This window comes from Impatiens glandulifera, chromosome 3, assembly GCF_907164915.1.
Source record: "Impatiens glandulifera chromosome 3, dImpGla2.1, whole genome shotgun sequence".
NCBI classification, from domain to species: domain Eukaryota; kingdom Viridiplantae; phylum Streptophyta; class Magnoliopsida; order Ericales; family Balsaminaceae; genus Impatiens; species Impatiens glandulifera.
In genome coordinates, this window is record NC_061864.1 from 29,559,674 (window position 1) to 29,578,771 (window position 19,098).

The 19,098-nt window shown below is 28.2% G+C and overlaps 2 protein-coding genes across 4 annotated transcripts; both read right to left on the minus strand.

Moving 5' to 3' along the window:
* Positions 1–1,316: 1,316 nt before the first annotated feature.
* On the minus strand, positions 1,317–4,209 carry LOC124931370. Of its 3 annotated transcripts, none has more exons than XM_047471819.1 (10): positions 4,008–4,209; positions 3,700–3,725; positions 3,512–3,596; positions 3,214–3,423; positions 2,827–2,955; positions 2,673–2,730; positions 2,514–2,587; positions 2,167–2,255; positions 2,018–2,090; positions 1,317–1,643 (listed from the first exon to the last, which is right to left on the minus strand). In XM_047471819.1, exons 1-9 carry the CDS (start codon positions 4,092–4,094, stop codon positions 2,021–2,023), a joined length of 828 nt encoding a protein of 275 aa, XP_047327775.1. In that variant the 5' UTR covers positions 4,095–4,209; the 3' UTR covers positions 1,317–1,643; positions 2,018–2,020. The 3 variants fall into 3 exon arrangements, with proteins under 3 accessions (XP_047327775.1, XP_047327774.1, XP_047327776.1); XM_047471818.1 differs by having other exon boundaries at positions 1,317–1,644; positions 2,009–2,090; XM_047471820.1 differs by having other exon boundaries at positions 1,317–1,644; positions 2,009–2,090; positions 3,700–3,718; positions 4,008–4,126.
* A 945-nt stretch (positions 4,210–5,154) lies between these two features.
* Positions 5,155–8,099, minus strand: LOC124929474 (26S proteasome non-ATPase regulatory subunit 6 homolog). The gene is made up of 8 exons (XM_047469845.1): positions 7,883–8,099; positions 7,689–7,803; positions 6,894–6,984; positions 6,477–6,622; positions 6,182–6,401; positions 5,996–6,104; positions 5,729–5,897; positions 5,155–5,571 (listed from the first exon to the last, which is right to left on the minus strand). The coding sequence occupies exons 1-8, from the start codon at positions 8,016–8,018 to the stop codon at positions 5,397–5,399; spliced, it is 1,161 nt and encodes a 386-aa protein (XP_047325801.1). The 5' UTR covers positions 8,019–8,099; the 3' UTR covers positions 5,155–5,396.
* Positions 8,100–19,098: the final 10,999 nt, after the last annotated feature.

The window sequence follows — 19,098 nt, forward strand, 5'->3', positions numbered from 1 at the left end:
ATTCGGTGTGATTGATATGTTAATTGTATCATATCCAGATTTTGATATACTGAAATAACGGGGTATGATTTTTCTATATTGAAACTTTCGATATGGTATACAATATGGATAAAAAAAAATTACGGGGTACCGACTCACCCTGAATAGTAATTTTTGTTGTATAAAACTCAATCAAATTCTACCTACTAAATACATAAAATAAAATAAATTTTTGAGTAAAATTTATAAAAAAAAAAATTAAATAAAATGTCCATATATATTAAAAAAATATTAATAGTTAAACAATGAGAAGAGGTGACATTAAAAGAAATAAGTTATCAGACTTATAAGTTTTCGAAAATAACTGTGGACTCTCAACGAATTTTACCGGTTGTTATAATTAATTATAACTAATTTTCTATTATAAAAAAAAAAAATTAATTAATGATGTAATTATTATTTTTAATTGCGATTCATATTATTATTATTTTTTTTTTTTAATATAGAATACTGACGTCTTTCATTTTTATTAAGGCATTTTAAGAATTGTGATTCAAATTATAATATTTTTTCTAAGTTAAATATTAGTCTTTAAATGAAAATTCATGTGAAATACTTAATTTTATGTAATATAATATTATTCCTTTTAAAATTATTTATAAATCAAATCAATAAAAACAAGTTATGCCAGCATTTATAATAAATTAATAAAAAAATAAATTACACACTACTAAAACAGAAAAAGAAAAAAAACAATGTTGTTGAAAGTTCCAGTCTTGCTCCCTTAAGTTTATTATAGTTCACTTCCCTATCCATCACAATTCATATTATTTTCAATTACTTGGATTTTTATATATGTAAAATGTTTAGAAATATTATTTAATCATAAAAAAAGAGGTAATAAGGTTTTGATGAAAAATAAACTCAAATTGCCTAACAAGCCTAAAAATATCTTGAAATTATACAACTCAAATGTATTTTTATTAACTCTATCTACATTTATGTTACAATTTTACCAAACAACACACAAAAATGAGCAATTTGAGTCAATTATCTCAATGAGTGATTTGATATTTTTTTATGAGCTCTTTATGGACAAATTGAACAAAAAAATTAAGTTAGGTAAATTGAGCATTTGATGCAATTGATTGCCTAGAGCTTATTAAAATAAAGCTCAAATTTATCTTTAGAATAAGAGACATAACAAATATAAATATTGTAAAAGTTTAACATGAATTTTGAAAGAGTAAGAAGATAGCTTACATTAATTATATGGTCAACTAAAACAATAGCAAATACACACAAAATTTCCAGATTGATAAAATGTGACCATATGTGAGTAAGACTAGTCTTAGTAAGATGCCTTGTTTCATCTAAAATGTGCAATAATAATATTAACAAATGTCAAAAGTATATAGAAAAATGTCAATTTATCTAAATGTATTATTTCTATCCACCATTTGGAGGAAAATTTTCACAATCATTATACATTATACAAAAAAATGAATATGCAGACCAACAAAATCATCATCTTCTTCATATAACGGGAAATGCTCGTTGTAAATGACAATCCTGTTCGTTATAGGTGAAATTTTATCTTCAAGATTTGCCATTTTTCCCCATTGTATTCATGATGATCTCAGTTGCATTATGAAGATGGAGTCCTGTAAAAAATAAAAGATGAACATAAATGTATATTAGTTGGTCAGGAAAATCAAATCTTTTCTTCTCTTATGTCAAAATCATTGGGAAAAATAACCATATTTTTAAATGAAGAAGACCCTTGATAAAACTAGGGCAATATTCCAACATCAATCACTTCTACCTTCACAAATCATGAACTAAAATAATTATTTTATTCTTTATAACGTTTAAATAAAATGAAATACTAAAGATATTTTTTTGTCATTTTACCCAAATATCAAACAAGAAAATTTTTTTCCAATAACACGGACTATTTTGAAATAACCCCATTTCAAACAAGCCTATTTTTATTTTATTTTCGAGCTGGTAATAAGGAGCTACATTACCCGCTCACCAACTACGAGGGCTTAGTTTTTCGGGCGAGTCTTGAAATACGCCTAAGCTCTTGGGTTCCATGATTCATTTCTCTGCACAAACTCGCAAAAATCAATAACAATTAACAGTAGATTTGATAGAGATGATATATTAGTTGCTCAATCTTACTTCTGGTATAAATACACAATGACATAGAAGATTGGCAGCAGCATCAATGTCAAGATTGAGATAGCCAAATAGAAAACACTAGTATGTTTCTGCAAAAAAATCCAGAAATGGGTCACAAGCTAAGGTTTTTTCATTTATGTATGAAAATGTATTGCAGTTATAGGGTTCTCACAATTGAAAAAATAATATGATGTTATCCTTTATGTATATGTAACTCATTCACGTTGACTGTGGTTGTAACGAGATTTTTGTTTGCTTGTTTTAAAAAAATATATATGTATATAGAATAATCTCCAAAGGTAACTAAAAATATGATGATGTGGGTGTTACAACAATATAAGACTTACCCGGCCCCCTCTAGAGAAGGGTTTTCGTCCATCTTTGCATGAATGAGCATCACAAAACTGTCGCAGGAACAATTCTAACAAACAAGACATTACAAAGCGTAAGAAAACAAGAAAGGATGTTGTAGAAAAACGTATAATAATACCAACATAGTACAGTACCATGTAGACGGCTTGCAGAAGGACTTTCATTACTAGGAAAACAACTCTCAGCAAGACTCTACCAAGATTAAATTAAAAAAAGAGAGATTATAATGGTGCATTGAAATGGAGAAAGAATGTTGTGAGATTGATAAAGATGTAACGATTAGCAAACCTCGCATAAAATTTTATTCTTTGCTACCGCTGCTGGATTACACTTATTTTTGCGTGGCTTGGAATCTGAATCCATAACAAGGTCACAGTGTAATGCCCCACATACATCGGCTAAGCATTTGCTATGGCTCTGAATCCAATGGAGAATGGTACAAATTATTATTACATATTGAAGCAAGACAATCCAGTTCCTCAATGAAGAAACCAGTATTATAAGTAATGAAAAGGTGAAGTTAATTTTTTAAGACCATGTATTTTTTTCGAACCTAAGACCTAATCCTCTTAGTTATGGTGGAAAACAGTTTACGGTTTAGCTTTCATCGCCAAACACGAATCAAAAGAAAGGAAAAGAAATCGAGATGGGAAGAGAAATAGTGAGTCCACATACAACATTTAGGAGATTGTAGTGCCTGTTGTCAAAATGTTGATCTAGAAATTTCTCTGCTCGGAAGATTTTCTTACAATACCCACATCTGTATTCATTAACATCCACATGAATCTTATGCTGTTCTTGATCTCTAAAGATATCATTGGCAGGATGAAGTCTACATTTCCTTGAGATTTCAAACTTTTCTCGTTCCATAAATGGCATTAAATACTGCAAGTAAATCAATAAAACTCAACATAAACCAATTATTTTCCACATCCAAGTATCAATCAATCAATGAATCAATGAATCAGCTCACATCCTCAATAACTTTCCAAGCTGCTCTACTTCTTTCCCTAGAACAATGAATTTCCTGATGTTGTTGTTCATCTGACTTGAGCATCCTAGATATAAATCACATGCATTTCCCAAGTATAAACATAAATAAATTTGACATTGATATCAGTAATGATGATACAACATATTTAACAAAGTTGTCTGTCATACCTAGAAGCTGCACCGCCATCTGAACCCTAGTTTAAAGAAAATGTAGTCAGTTGTTGTAAAGTGAACAAAATAGGATGCAATTCGATTATACCTTAACATGTTACTCTATAAAACAAGTGAAGAAAGATAGATAAAGATGCAGAGAGAGGAATTTTGACAGAATATTGAATTGACAGGTGAGTTGATGACAAGATCTTGGATGAGAAATCAATAGAAAATGAGTAAAGGAAGCAAAAAAGTGAGATCAAACATCATAATTGCATGAACTATCTATGTATGTATACAAGAAGATGAAGAGTGTAACAAACCTGTGCAATAGTTGAAGAGAATTGAAGAATATAGTGAGGAAAAAGTAGGAAAAAAAGAATGAGTGAAGGCATTCGAATAATCGCCATTTCTTGTTCACCGATCGATCCAGAGAAATCGCTTTCTTTCTCTCCCAAGACTGGCTGGATCCTTCAACCCCTTTCTTCGTTTTGCCGGGTCGCTCCTTCTATTTTACAAACATGTCAAACCGGCCTCCTATCTTCTTTATTTACTTTACTTCCTCTTCAAATCTAATAATTTATAGCTACTATTAACATGAATATTTAGGGGTGTAAGAAAAAAAAAAAAAAAAATTTAAACCGAAAGAATTAGTTATGATCGGTTTATAATTTTCTATCGGAAGAACAAGTTATGACCGATTCATAATTGTTTGTACTAGAAGCTATAGAGTTTAGATAATAAAAAATTGAAGGTTGACGATTTTTTTAATTAAAGAGAACAAGCGTACCAGACTAATACATTTAACGTGAGAGATCTTGGTCCTTACTCTTTACGAGACTTGCATGGTTTGGATGTTTCCGAGCATAGCCTCTTCTCAGACTTTTAGTCTTCCTAGATGTGGGCAAAACAAAGTATTCCGACTCTATGAGCATTTGTGTAGTTAGAGATTCTAAATAGATCGTAAAATCACAATTAAAAAACACGCACGTGAAACGTATAATGCCTAATTCCTCTTTTATTTATGGGAATCTGTCATGAAATATGGGTCTTGCTTCTTATATCTTTCTATGTCCAATTCAAATTCAGATAGCGACGTCAATGCCCCTTTTAACACAAAGGTTTATTAGGTCAATTATTTTCACCAATTTGGTCTATTATGTCAGCTATTTTCACTGAACCACCTAACAGGATCTTATAACAAGATCGCAGATGAAATTATTGAAATACCCACGTCAACAATTTTAATAAATTTTTATGTTAAATAAAGGTATCTTACACAATATGCATAGTTAATCATAAAAGTAACTAAATTTTAACATTTTTTATTTTATTCTAAATATCAAAATTTTAACAAACTCAGCTCTCCTATATTCATTTGTTATAAAACAAAATTGACATCTAAAACTAAATTATTGAAGAATAGAGTTTGATTTTTATGTCAGACACCTACACAGCTTCTAACAATAATTTGAATTTGCTATAGTCAATAGGTAAAAATTGGTCTCAGCACAATCCACCTAAAAACCCGACAAATAGGCGATAAGAGCAGTTGCCAGTGGCACATAGCAGGCCCTAGAAAACTATTAACTTTCCAAATTTAGGTCATAAAAATAAAGAGAGACAAATACAATGCGAGTCAACAAAGTATCCAACAGGAAGAAGTAAAATCGCTCAGTCAAGTACACTAAAACAAGATTCATCCGCTCTCTTCAAAGATCAATAACACGAGACAATTTCTGGATTCGGTTTAGCAAGAGATCTCCTTGTTTGATAGTTGCTTGATAAAGAGCATTCTTAGCATCTGGACGGTTTGTTTCCAATACACCCGCAACTTTATCTATCTTGCAGTGAAGCTTTCCAGCAGCAATGTATCGAGATAACTCCCTGATAACCAAAAAAATCATCAATCAAAAAACTAAAATACCCTTTATTTAAAGAAAATAACCCCAAAGAGTTTGTTTGATGTAGGGTTATTTGAAAATAATTACATGGTTATTCAAATAACCCCAGATCAAACAAGGACCCAGTAAAAACGACTTACAGATCAATGAAATCCACTGTTACTCCAAAAGCGTTTGCCATTGCTTCAATTGTGACACTCTTGTAAGATTCCAAGAACTGGGAATAAACAACAGTCCTAATCTCCCTCATATAATATCGGAAGTGAGGATGTAGATAGCGATCCAACTTGATTTGATCAGTCAGACCGGCTGAAACCCAAAACCAAACAAACTCACATCATTATTATCGCGGGCATTTCAATTATTATGTTACGTATAATTCACAAATCAATATTATATGATCTTACCAAATGCCACGAAGAAAGATTTGTATCTGCACTCATACAGGGAATTCAAAAATTCCGACAAGAATGGTATTTTACCAATAACTGTCAAGATTTCAGGGGCGTCAACCACCTGACAGATTACACACAAAAAAAAATTAACAAATCTTTTTTTACAGAATCATCATGAAGATGAATTAAAAATTGTACCTTTTGCTTCAAGGAAACTCTATCCAGTGTTATGATACTAGTAACGACAGTATAGAATATGAAGGTATCATAAGGGAAAATCTCGTAAGTAGTGAAAGTCGAGATGGAATCAAGAAACAGACTAGCTGCTTTCTTAAAATCTCGGGTTGACATGCAGTATAGTCCTTCATAAACCTTAAGACGATTCTTCCTTTCCCAGTCACCTCCTTCCTCAAATAATCTGTCAGAAATATGCAGCTACATGTCAGAACAAATGGGAGAGGCAAAGAAACAATAAAGAATGTATTCCACTTACTTCTTAGCTTTATCAATGCTCTTGGAGATTAGATCAAAGTCCATATAGAAAAATCCAATCAGAAGAGTATGGAAGACCAGATCCATCTTTTGCCCAACAGCAACTGTCTTGCCTTCAGTTACCTTCAGCTGTTCCAAAGCCTTGTCCTATACATTATCAAAACTGTTTAGAGCCTATTTGAAAAATGGTATTCTGACACAGTCACGATCCCCCATTATTATCTAGATCATTATCCAATTATACTGTATTATTTTTATTCATTTGGTGTAGAGATTATTTTTGCTGGAGCATGATCCAGATTAATTTCAAGATACTGTAATTTTTGGCAATCATAACAAATGTAAATTTTTCGAGATCATGATCAACTTGAAAAAAATGTATAACAAAACAGCTCACTAGGGAGCGACAGAACTGTACCTTGTCGCCAATTTTAACGAAGAACAAGGACTTGGCCAAGTGAGCTTCTCTAACTTCACTTTCACCTAAGTTTTCTTCAGCATCAGCAATCCTATATTGAAATGATCACACAAGATAAGACTATGAAGCAAAGGATGTACTGTACATTAAGCTATTAAAGCCTCACTTTCTAAAAATATCTACAAACAATTTAATGATTCTATCTTTTTTGCAAGAACTGAAGCTCAACGACAGACAAGTTCAAGAAGATGTATCAATTAGTCAACAATAATATTAGAAGGCAGGAAAAAAAGAATGTATATGAAAACAAAATAAGGGAGGAATAGATTATTGCTTTCATTTGGAAACTAAACTTAGTCCAACAAGAAATTTATTGGTTGTTTCTCATCCGTATCTGAATGCAGAAACAAAAGTGTTCTAAACAGACCCATATAGTTCAAACTTCCTGATACTTAATAAAGGAAAAAGAAATCCATCAGATGCAAAATAGATCAAAATGTAAGTTGTACTTATGTATCAATCAGAATTATCTCGAAGACATTCTGTCCCAATAATATGAAGATAACGAGACATTCCTACTTTCACAGATGAACTCAAGCAATAACATTATACATCTTATTTGCTTGTAGTGACTCTAAAAGATGCATCCATTAAACTGTAACTACAGTTGTTCAATTCCAGGAGGTTTTATTCCTAAAGGAGGTTCAATTTCTGGTTCATTCGGTGTTAGGCTATAAATGTAAATAACATAGCATAAATTTCAAAGTATATGACCAATAATAGAAATGGACTCACTTCTCATCAAGTTTCTTGAGTTCATCCTCATTCTTTGCACGCATAGAATCCAAAAGGGACTGATTCGTATCGAGCACTGAATTGGCGACTAGGGTTTCATAAAGCGGGGCCATAGCTGAGAAACAAACGAGAAAACCCTAGATTAGGAAAGATCAAAGGGATATTTTAGGGGAGGATGAGTTAATTGTACTTACATTCAGCCAAGACGAAATCCAACACTTCCTGGCGGAGGCGGACCTTCTCGATATCTAGGACATCAGATTGGGTAAGGAGGAAGAGCTTATGAGCCAAAACAAGCTGCGGCTGCTGCGATCCTTCTTGAGATTCCATTGATTCACCTGGTCTAGCTCGCTTCACAAAGATCTCCGTCGATATACAATCGGACTCCTGGTTCAAAGTTTACTTGCAGAGGCAGAAACTGAGTTGAGAAAATAGGTATATATGAACAAGGGTAGAAGGGAAATTATTATTAGGAAAAAATAAAATAAAATAAAAAGGAAAAAAATAAAATCAATTTTATACCTCAACTTTCAATAATAGTAAGTTAACTCTTTAACTTTTTTTAAAATTTATTTTATAAATGATTTAATGTGAAGACGGAACAAATTAGAGACACAACACAGACGCGACACGAGTCAGAAAATTGTATTTGTATTTTCGAGTCTAAAACACTAATAAATATAATTAAATATTTAATATAATAATATATTTATTTATTAGTATTATTTTATTTTATTTTTTATAATAATATAAGTTTTTAGTATATTATCATTTAAAAAAATTAAAAAACAAAATAAATAAGAAAAATAGTGAAAAATATCTGAAATTAAACTGAACATGAGATAATAAATATTTCATTTAGTTACAGGTTTACCTTGAAAAATATAATTATTTCTCATCATTAACCACTCATCAACTAAAATATTTTTTTAAAATAAAAATTTATTAATATATATTTTATCTAAATAATTCATTTTTTAATATTAATAAATTATATTTAAATCATTATTGAATTATTAAAATAACAAGGTATAATACAAGGCCATGGCTAATGGATTGAATTAAAGAAATATAAATTAATAATAATTTAAAATTTTAAAAGAGTTAACAATAATAATAAAAATAATAATTTAATACATTTGTTAAAATTGATGGATCAAAATATCCAATGGGCCAAAGTCCATGGCATCACTAATCATTAATTTTTATTTTGCATGCAATGGGCTGAATGACCTTCTTCACAACTATATAAATTTTCTGGACATGATTATTGTTACTTAATGTTAATTTCATAAAAGAAATTTAGGGGTATTAGATATTTTCATTCCTGTACTTTTGCACTTAAGTTTAAAATACTTTCATATACATTAGAATTTGTTTTATAAAACTTCTTATACAATTATTTTTATTTGATTTTGTTCATTTGTTTCTACCTTATTTCTTTCAATTCATCTTCTCAAAATAAAAGAAGACGAAGATTTTTTGCGCCATTTTTTCTTGTCATCTTACTTTACTCCAATAAACTAAGAGAAATGGTCGCCTACAAATTTCTTTCACCCACCAAGAGATTATTAATTTAGTATTTCTTTCATAATTATGTATAAAATAACCCAATATATTTTTGATTTCATTAGCTAGTACACAATATAACAATAATTTTTAAGTTCGATTATATATAATTAAAGAACCCCACAAACAAATTCTAAAAAGACTAAAATTGATTCTTTCGTGTCCCATAATACCATAGTTTTAAAATATGCGGTCTGACCGACAGTCTAACCAATTCAAACGTGAAACGGTTTATTGAACGGTCCGAATTTTGTCCTTAAAACGGTTATCTTTCAAACTAGTCAAAATCTGGTCCGATCGGACGATTCGACCGAAAAATCAAATCGATTATTTCCGGTTCGAAAGGTTATATTATAAACTATTAATCTTTTTTTTCTTTTCTGATACAGAAACTCTCATATCTATTTCTTTCCTCCGGTTTGAAACAAGAAAGAGACGAATATGAGACTATCATATGATTCATATCTCTTCCTTAATAGTTAACTCATCCTAACTCCTCATATCTAAATCCGTCTCTTCCTTCAAATCTACGGTTGTTGCTGGAACTCATCAATAAGTTTATCATTTATCGTATTTCCGATACTGTTATATGTATTGATATGTATGTATGATATGTAATTAGTAAGTGAATAGGAAGAAGATATGTAATTAGTAAGTGAATATGAAGAAGAGAATAAGTGACTATGAATCTGTGATGCATTTGGGTTTAGAAGAGAATAAGTGTGAATTTGTGATGTGTTTGGGTTTAGAAGAGAATAAATGTGAATATGTGATGTGTTTGGGTTTAGGGATGGTAAGTGTAAGTATATAGAGAGAGTTAATTAGGAAGGCAATAAGATTACAAATTATTTAGTAAATATGGTTAATAAACAGATAAAATTTAGTCAATATTATCATTATTTATTAATTATCTAGTTGTTTTCAAATCTTTAATATTTATTAATTTTTTATTGATTTGTTTGTTTAATTATTGATAGGTAATTGGTCGACTTATTAGGAATGTCTAATTCAGAAGCTACCTGTCTTAAACTAGAAGTCGAAACTCCAACAACACAATCAAGCGCTATTTCAAATGTCAGATCTAAGTTGGATGTAGTCTAAGAATATGTAATTCTACTCGAGCATATGGGTAAGAGATCAATTCAATGCACATTTTATGAAAAACTATTTATGGTGGAAGGATTTCTCGGTTCAAGCAACACTTAATGAGAATAAAAATAGATGTTGTGAAATGCAAACAAGTTTCAAGTGAAGTACGGGAAAAACTTATAGGCATAAATTCTGAGAATTTTAAAAAGTTGAAGGAGAAGTTGGTAAATTTAGAGAGTTTTGATAGTAAAAAAGTTACAATGCCAATGTCATCTTCAAAGAAAATATGTGTTGACAAAGTTTTTCAAACATGGTGTTTCTGATCATTCTCAACCAAGTATTAAAGTTGCATTACAAAGTAAGGAAAAATGACATGACACTAATTTAGCTTCGGCGATGTGGTTTTATGATGCTGGAATTCTATTTAATGCCTTGAACTCGCCTTATTTTTAAATAGTGATTAATAAGAGTATTATAATGAGTCATGAATATACATCCAACATATCATGCTTTGCGTGTTGGATTGTTGAGAGATGTCAAAAAATCAGTGGAGTTGATTGTTGAGGATTATAGAAAATATTGGAAGGACATGGGATACACAATTATGATAGATGGTTGGACGAATGGTAGACAAAGGTCTTTGAACATTTTTGTAGTCTCTTGTCCTAAAGGGATTACATTTGTCAAATCTTTTGAAGCATCGAGTTTTATCTTAGAGGTTTCAACATTGTCTTGTTTTCTAAGATTGTTGAGTCTTATATTCTTTTTAAATAAATAATCAATTTTAGTTATATTTTTTTTTTTTTTTTTTTTTTTTTTTTTTTGGGAAAACAGCTTAGTGCCATTTCATTAAAAAAACCCAAAAGAGGGAAAAAAATACAAAAGTTTAAGATCAGATCTAGACAATTTCTAGATTTGACAATGAAACAATAATTGAATTACAGACAATAACAATAATCAATTAGCGCCTACAACGTTTTTACTTTTATTCTACTTGTGATTTTTATTCTACTTTTATTCTACTTTTATACCAACCCTAAGTTCCTGGGTTCGAGCCCGTCGGGCGGCAAGTTCTGCGTCTGGTTAAATGATTAAGTGTGTTTGCGGGCTACATACTTAATCCGTTGTCCCATTTTTTATCCCCTCTTCTAGCCTAGCGGCAAAAAGAGGTGGATACCAACCCTAAGTTCCTGGGTTCGAGCCCGTCGGGCGGCAAGTTCTGCGCCTGGTTAAATGATTAAGTGTGTTTGCGGGCTACATACTTAATCCGTTGTCCCATTTTCTGCAATTTTAGTTATATTTGATTCAACTTATACTTAACTTTTTCTCGTGTAAGTTTTATATAATTCAATTTATTCGTCGTGGAAAGGAACTATAAAAAAAAAATGTATTTAAACACAAAATATATTAATTATAACTTCTGTTTTAGTTTATTACACAAAAATTAGGATAACAAATTATATTATTATAATGCAAAACACTATGCAACCATTATAATCTTAATAAAACGATACCTTTATTGACTTAATCAGCCTGGAAGAGTATATATATGAAAATCCATAGACTCGTAGGTAGGCCCATAAATAATTTTATTTTATATTTGTTTTTCAATGTCCTCCTTATGTGAATTCAAATATTAAGTACTGCCTTTATTTTAGCATTACCGTTAAAATATAATTAAACAAGGCTTGCAATTAATTGGATTCAACAGCTATTAGGCATAATTTGCAAACATTATACTAGAATTGGATTCCATTAAATAGTGTCATTTTTTTTAAAGTATACATAAATAACCACAAATTCAAAAATATTCATACTACAAATAACAATTCTAAATACTTGCCAAACTTCTACCTAAATCTTCAAAACTATTTTGACTTATTTTTCAACAATATTGTCTAGAAACTATAATATCAATTAATGTATTATTTAACTGAAATTTATTGTGTAATAATTATTATTTTTTATTTTTAGAAAGTAACACAACTCCATATTTTTTAAAGAGGAGTGATAGAGAGAGGGAATTTGGTGAGAGAATGACTTGCATCACCTTCATTGGTTGGAAAATGTAAAAGTGGGAGGAAAGAGAGAAATTATTTGATTTTTTCAGCGAATAAGATTATGCCAAATCATTCATTTACCAAATTCCCTCACATAATTCTCTCACATAATATTTCTCTTTTTTAAATTAATGTCCAAATAAGCATTGTTATTTAAACTATCTTAATGGATTAAAAACCTATTTTTTACTATAAGACTATTTTAAGAATGGTGTGTTGAAACAATTTTTTGAATGGTTAATTCTTATAATTGTTTTAAAAAATTCATGGAATATGATATAAACGAGAGTGATTACATTACATATATACACGAGTGCCTAAATATCACAAAACACACCCGAAATATATCAAGATTAACTGTTTAGAGAAAAGTAAAAGTAAAAAATAATCATCTCAACAAACAAACATAAGCCCTATAGTTAATTTCATTTTAATATTGAATGGATACACAATTTTCTGGCAAATTTTGATTTAGTTTATCAAATATTCAACATTAACTATATATTTGAATAAAATGAATAATTTTTCATCTTTTTAAAATCACTGAAATGCTATAAACATGATGAATATGAGTTGTTAAGTTACACAATTGAACTAGTTATGAAGATGTTGAAAGAAGATGTTCCATTCCATTAATAGATATATAGAAATTAAGAAGACAGAGGCAAGAAATAGAGAGAAAGAGAGATCTAGGTAGGTATCTAATTTGCTGAAATTCTCTCAAAATTAAAGATGGGTTTTTGAGAAGGCAATGCAAGCTAGGAAGAGAATAGCAGAGGAAGCACCATCTTCTTCAAGATTTGAACAACTTCTTTTGAACTTACTGTTCTTGCCCTGAATCTGAATTATATTATTATGATCATGCTTTATACTTCTTCTTCTCCTCCTCCTAATCATCATCATCCCCTTCTTCACTCCTTCTTCTTCTTCTCTTGCCACCATTCTTTTTACTTTCAAGTTTGAAAGAGAGATAGAGATTCTGTGTTTTTCTATGTCTCTGTTTGTTTCTCAATGCATGTGAGGACATCTATGGTGTGCTTCTATCCTCCACTATTTATAACCCCATTTTTCTTCTTACTTCTTTCTAAACCACTGTTTGTTTGGATTGGGGAACTTGTTTTTTTATTATAATATTGAAAAATTGAAAATTATTAATTTAAAACGCTTTAAATTTAAGTAAAAATAGCGTGGTTAATCATTTTAATTTTCAACTTTAAAATATTTTTTATAAAGAATTATGAAAAATTGGGTCGAGATTGTTTGGTTAAATAAACATGAGTTTATTTAAAAAATGTTGATGACAAGTTATTTTGAAATATATGTGTTTTATTTGTAAAAATGTTTTAAAGAATATGTGAGAAGATAGTGGGTTATTTGAATAAAAATAACTCATACCAAACTAGACATAAGCTACATATTCATTAAAAAAATATTTAAAAATAAAAGACATAAAATAATTTGAAATTTGAAAATAGTAATGATTTGTTCTTGAGAGTACAAAAGAGTCCAAAATTGTGCCACACCAGCTTAAGAGTGGTGACCACAGAATCATTGAAAGGTTTTTGGTAATAAAAGCAGGAAAGTTTATTATTATTATAATAATAAAATTTGATAATTCAAATATTAAGGCTGTTCTGTTCATGCAGAACAAGACATCTTTTTCTTTCCAACCCGTTACAAAAAAGTCCCAACGGTACTTTAATTTTATGAATTTTGAAATGTTCTCCCCCTTCATCTTTAAGAATTTAAACTTATTTTAAGCAAAAGACATGGTGAAATGTTATTATTGATTACAACTTAATTTATATCTACACTAATAGCTTAGTTGATTTTGGGTATTTGAAGGGTTTATATTAATTTAAGAAAAAATATTATTCATAATAAAGAAAAAGTTATTTATGTTTTTAATTAGTTGAATTATTATAATATTAGTTTGAAATTTTAAGTGACACAAATCGTGTCTAATAAATAAAAGGTCACGAATTCAATTCTTATTAATAACACTTTAAGTCGAAATAGAGAATAGGTAAGCTTGGTATATTCAACCAAAAAATATTTTAGTTTGTATTTAATTATAAAAATATTTTAATTTATAAATTGAATAATCAGATAATTAAATAATAAAAAAATTGATATCATAACAAGCTCAAGTCATAAAAATATACTGTGAGATTTATATAAGTTGAATCCCTAATTTTGAGAATTTGATTTTTGTTTATTGTATATTACAAAATTATAAAAATATTATTGACTAATTTGTCTATCATTTTGTAGTTGTATTTGGACCTATTTTTTACAATTATCAAATCTTAAAAAAAAAAAAAAAAATTTATAAATCACAATTTTGCCCCTGAACTATTATTATTTAAGTATTCTTTTCTTGATCCTAAACTTCCTCAAGTTGTTCATCCTTCCTTACCCATCATTTTAAATAATTTGCAAATTATGTCATTTTTAATTATGTAGTATTTGAAATATAAGTATAGATTCAACTCAGAATACACTCATCCCATAGAATAATCACAATATCATTCATTTAATTAAAATGATTTCATTTTTCATTTTTCATACACTTCTTTGAATGAAAACAAATGCTCTTCTTTGATTATTCATAATGGAAAATAAAGATTCTATTGAATTTCTTTTATAAATGATTAGTCTATGAAAAAAATTATTTAAAGGTAGATGACAATGTGCAAACCAGAATAGAGAGTTCACTTACTATCTTCACTCGGTTCTATTTTCATAATAAATTTTACTATTATTTTTGCGTAGTTCGGTTTCAAAGAATTTTAGACGTCGTTTATCATATTCTATAAAAAAAAAAAATTAAAAAAAATTCTATAATAAAATTATGTTTTTATATAGTATATATAGCGTAATATATTGAAAATCCATATTATTATTATTTTATAAAATAAATTTAAAATTTTCATCATAATAAAGAATAAATAAATATATTTATAATATTACATATTTAATTATGTTTAGTGTTCAGAAAATGAGACATAAATATCACCCTGTTAAGGAGGACAATGAGATCGGGATAGAAAATGTATTTTACAATTTCCGCATCATTCGGAGATATTTTTACTATCAATCTGTCCTGTTTGGTTTTAGTTAGAGAATTATTGCAAGGACCATTTATGTCATATTTTCTAAAAAATAATTTTTTCTATATAAAATGATGTTTTTATAAAGTATATATAACGTGAATAAATAAATATATTGATTATATTATACATTTTAATTCTATTTATTAGTGTTTGAGTCGAAATTATAGTGAAATTGGAGTGGTGAACACAAATATCATTCTAAACCATCCCTTTAACTATTATTCAAACCGAAAAAATTCCAAATGGGACAATTCATATCGAAAATAGCGGGACGAATTATAATTGACTTCCTTAATTCCTGTCACATCCCGATAAAATCGAAAAAAATCACTTTAATCAGACAATTCAAATAAAAAACCGAAACAAATTATAATTGTTATCTTCAATTAAACAAAACATGACAATAAAAAAACACAAAACCACAAATTAATATACTTTTAACTTAAATAAAATTAGTAAATAATGACATAGAGAGTTCGAAAGCACCTCAACCATTGTGATAAATATTTTTTATTCTACTTGATGGAAGGAAGACAATGAAGTTGCTCATTGTTATTTATTGATGACAAACCATAACCCTATCTTTTCATTTGAAGTTCATTATTCCATTGTTGATCATGCTTTTGTCTTGTAACAATTTGTATCTTCTTACTAGGTTATTTTTTGCCCTAATTGTTAACTTAAAATATCATATATGTCACAACTCACATGCTCCATTGTTATTTATGATCAATCTTCTTAATTCTAAATATATATATAAAGCATCTTCTTTTGAATAGTAACAATGTGACACTCCCTCATAACCCACTAATAATAAAAGGACAGACAACCATAGTTATTTTGAGATGAGAATGTTGGAACAATTAGGTCTCTCTCCTAAGGATCATCCACTTTTATGAATTTTATTTATTTTATCTTAAGTAACTAATGATTATTTGTATTGTTTCAAATATGATTTTTCTCTATTTATAAAAACTAGTCTAAAATCTGATAAAGTGTTTGAAGAGGCTAATTGAAGATTAATTAATTAATCCTTATCTAAATATATAGTATTTGTATGATTGAGCAGCTGGACTCTTTGGCAGTATACTGTAATGTAGTGAATTTATCTTTCTTATTCCCTAATCATATGCAATAATTTGGCTTAGCTGTACAATATTATATTTTCTTATAAACATGGGTCCAAATATAATTTAATGATTATTTTCAATTTCATTACTATCCATAATATTTGTATTGATAAATTCTTTTGCATTATTTGGAATAGAGTGAAATTATAATATTGTTTGAATTCAAATTATAAAAAAAATGAGTTATTTAATAAAAATAATTAAATAGTATTAATATATAATGTAAATGATAGATTCTTGTCATCATTCTTTTTCAATGTAAAATTAAAGTGGACAAAAAAGATATGGGTTAAAGATAATCAATATTAAAGTTGAGGAGTCAAAAGAAAATTGAGAAAAAAAATCAGGGACTTGGATGAGATGAGGTTTTGAGTATGCATATCTTAGTACTAGCTACTAGAAACCAACCATTTCATAGATTGTATTGGAATATGAACCAATCAACAAATTTATGTACATTTTTTATTTTTATTTCTTTATTATTACCTTGAAAAGAGGAAATTAATTATTTAAAAAGGCATTTTGATTAGTCTTTAGTATATGTAATCAACTATTTGGATAGGAGTTGAGTTTTAAAAAAAAAAAATTATTATTTAAAAAGTTTTTATTGACTATGATTTTAAAGAGTTTGGAATTTTTTTATAAATTTAAAATATATTCAATATATAATGATAAAATAAAAAATAATAATTTAAAATAAAAATTATTTTAATATTTTGATTAATAAATTGAATAATGTAAATAAGATATTTTGATTAATAAATTGAATAATATAAATGAGTGTGGAAGGAGATGATATTTTTTTAGATTGAACCAGTTTTAATATACTTAATCTTATTATTTTTAAATTTAGTTGGATTAAAGAGAAAATGAAGTAATATAATAGGAATGGATGTTTTTTTTTAAGAGTAAAATTAAAAATGTTATATATGTTGATTTGATATTTTTTTATGGAATTGTTATTCAAGTAGACTTTATTATTGAAATAAGATAAAGAAAGTTCCAAATATGAAAAACAATGCTTTAATATAATTTACTGTTAAAACAAATTCTTAATTCTTTTTTAACAAATGATAGTTTTATTAAAAGGTTAATGAAATAATACAAATTTACAAGAAACATCTATTATAATTAACGAAATCAAATATGCATAATGCATCCAAAATATTTTGGAGTTCTTGGCTTCATAACAAACAAAGTAAATTAATTGCTGCGTTTATCATTGAAATTTAATGGTTCACTCGATGTTAAGAACTTCTTTTATTAACTTCGCTTGCATTTCAAAGTTTGATTTACAATTTTTGCATGATTATTATTTTGTTTAATATGATTGTATCCATATTTTTTCTCTCCTATTTGTTTGCTTCTTTCTAAATATTGATGGAAAAGACATTGATATAATATTTTTTTTTATTGATAATTTAATGTTAAAATGGAACTCTTAACTTTTATTTATTTATTTAAAAAACGAAATTATCTTATGCTTACTTGGTGGTTGTATAAACATATTTTGCAAACAAAACCTACAATTCAATCCTTCAAAGAGAAAAACCCCAAGTCCAAATAAAACAATAAAAACTCAACAAAAAAACACACAACTAATCCAAAACTAAAATTCTTACAAAAATAATAATCAAAAGTGTGAAGACTGAAACTTATGATTTGAATTTTTACATTCTACGAACAATAAATTTTTAGTTTTATCTCGTTTCATTCTTGAAGATCATGGTTTATTCAATTTATATATCAAAAAATCTTTGACAAAGATCCTTTCGAGGCAGAAAGGAGGCGAGTTTTGGCTTCTTTAGTTTGTATTCTTATGTTTGAATATCAAAATTAGTTTGGTCAGAAATTTTGGGGTCCAAACTGTACTTAATTTTCTTCTATTTTCAAGGGACTGTTATATAGATAATAACCAATAACTTCTAAAAACACAAATTTGATGTGTTTGGTTGGATACATTATATAAAATACTATTTATGTAGTCTTCTCTTATTTTCTTAATCATATATTTAAAATGATAGACTAGCAATTTTGTCTAGTATATAAGATAATGATGACTAGATATAATCATAAATTAAATAATTGATGTTAGATTGTAAGTACATAGTAAGTATAGGGTCCATTTTACAAATTTTAAATGCTAAAAGGGCCAACCTTGTCCATAGGATCATGTGCAATGGCACATGTGAGCATGTGATGATGATCTATCTTCATCCTAGGCTGTTCTTCTTTTAGGGGCCCAACATGTGCTTAATACTCTCCACATGCATTTTCACCCTTAATAATTTTTCATTTTTTTTCTGTAATGTTATAATTGCAACTTCACTATTCAACATGCATGCATCTAAGATATTAATGTAAACTCTTATTTGTTCTAAGAGTTACTATAAATATTGCTTCTAAATTTGTAATTATCATGATAGGCCCGAAGATTTGACTACCC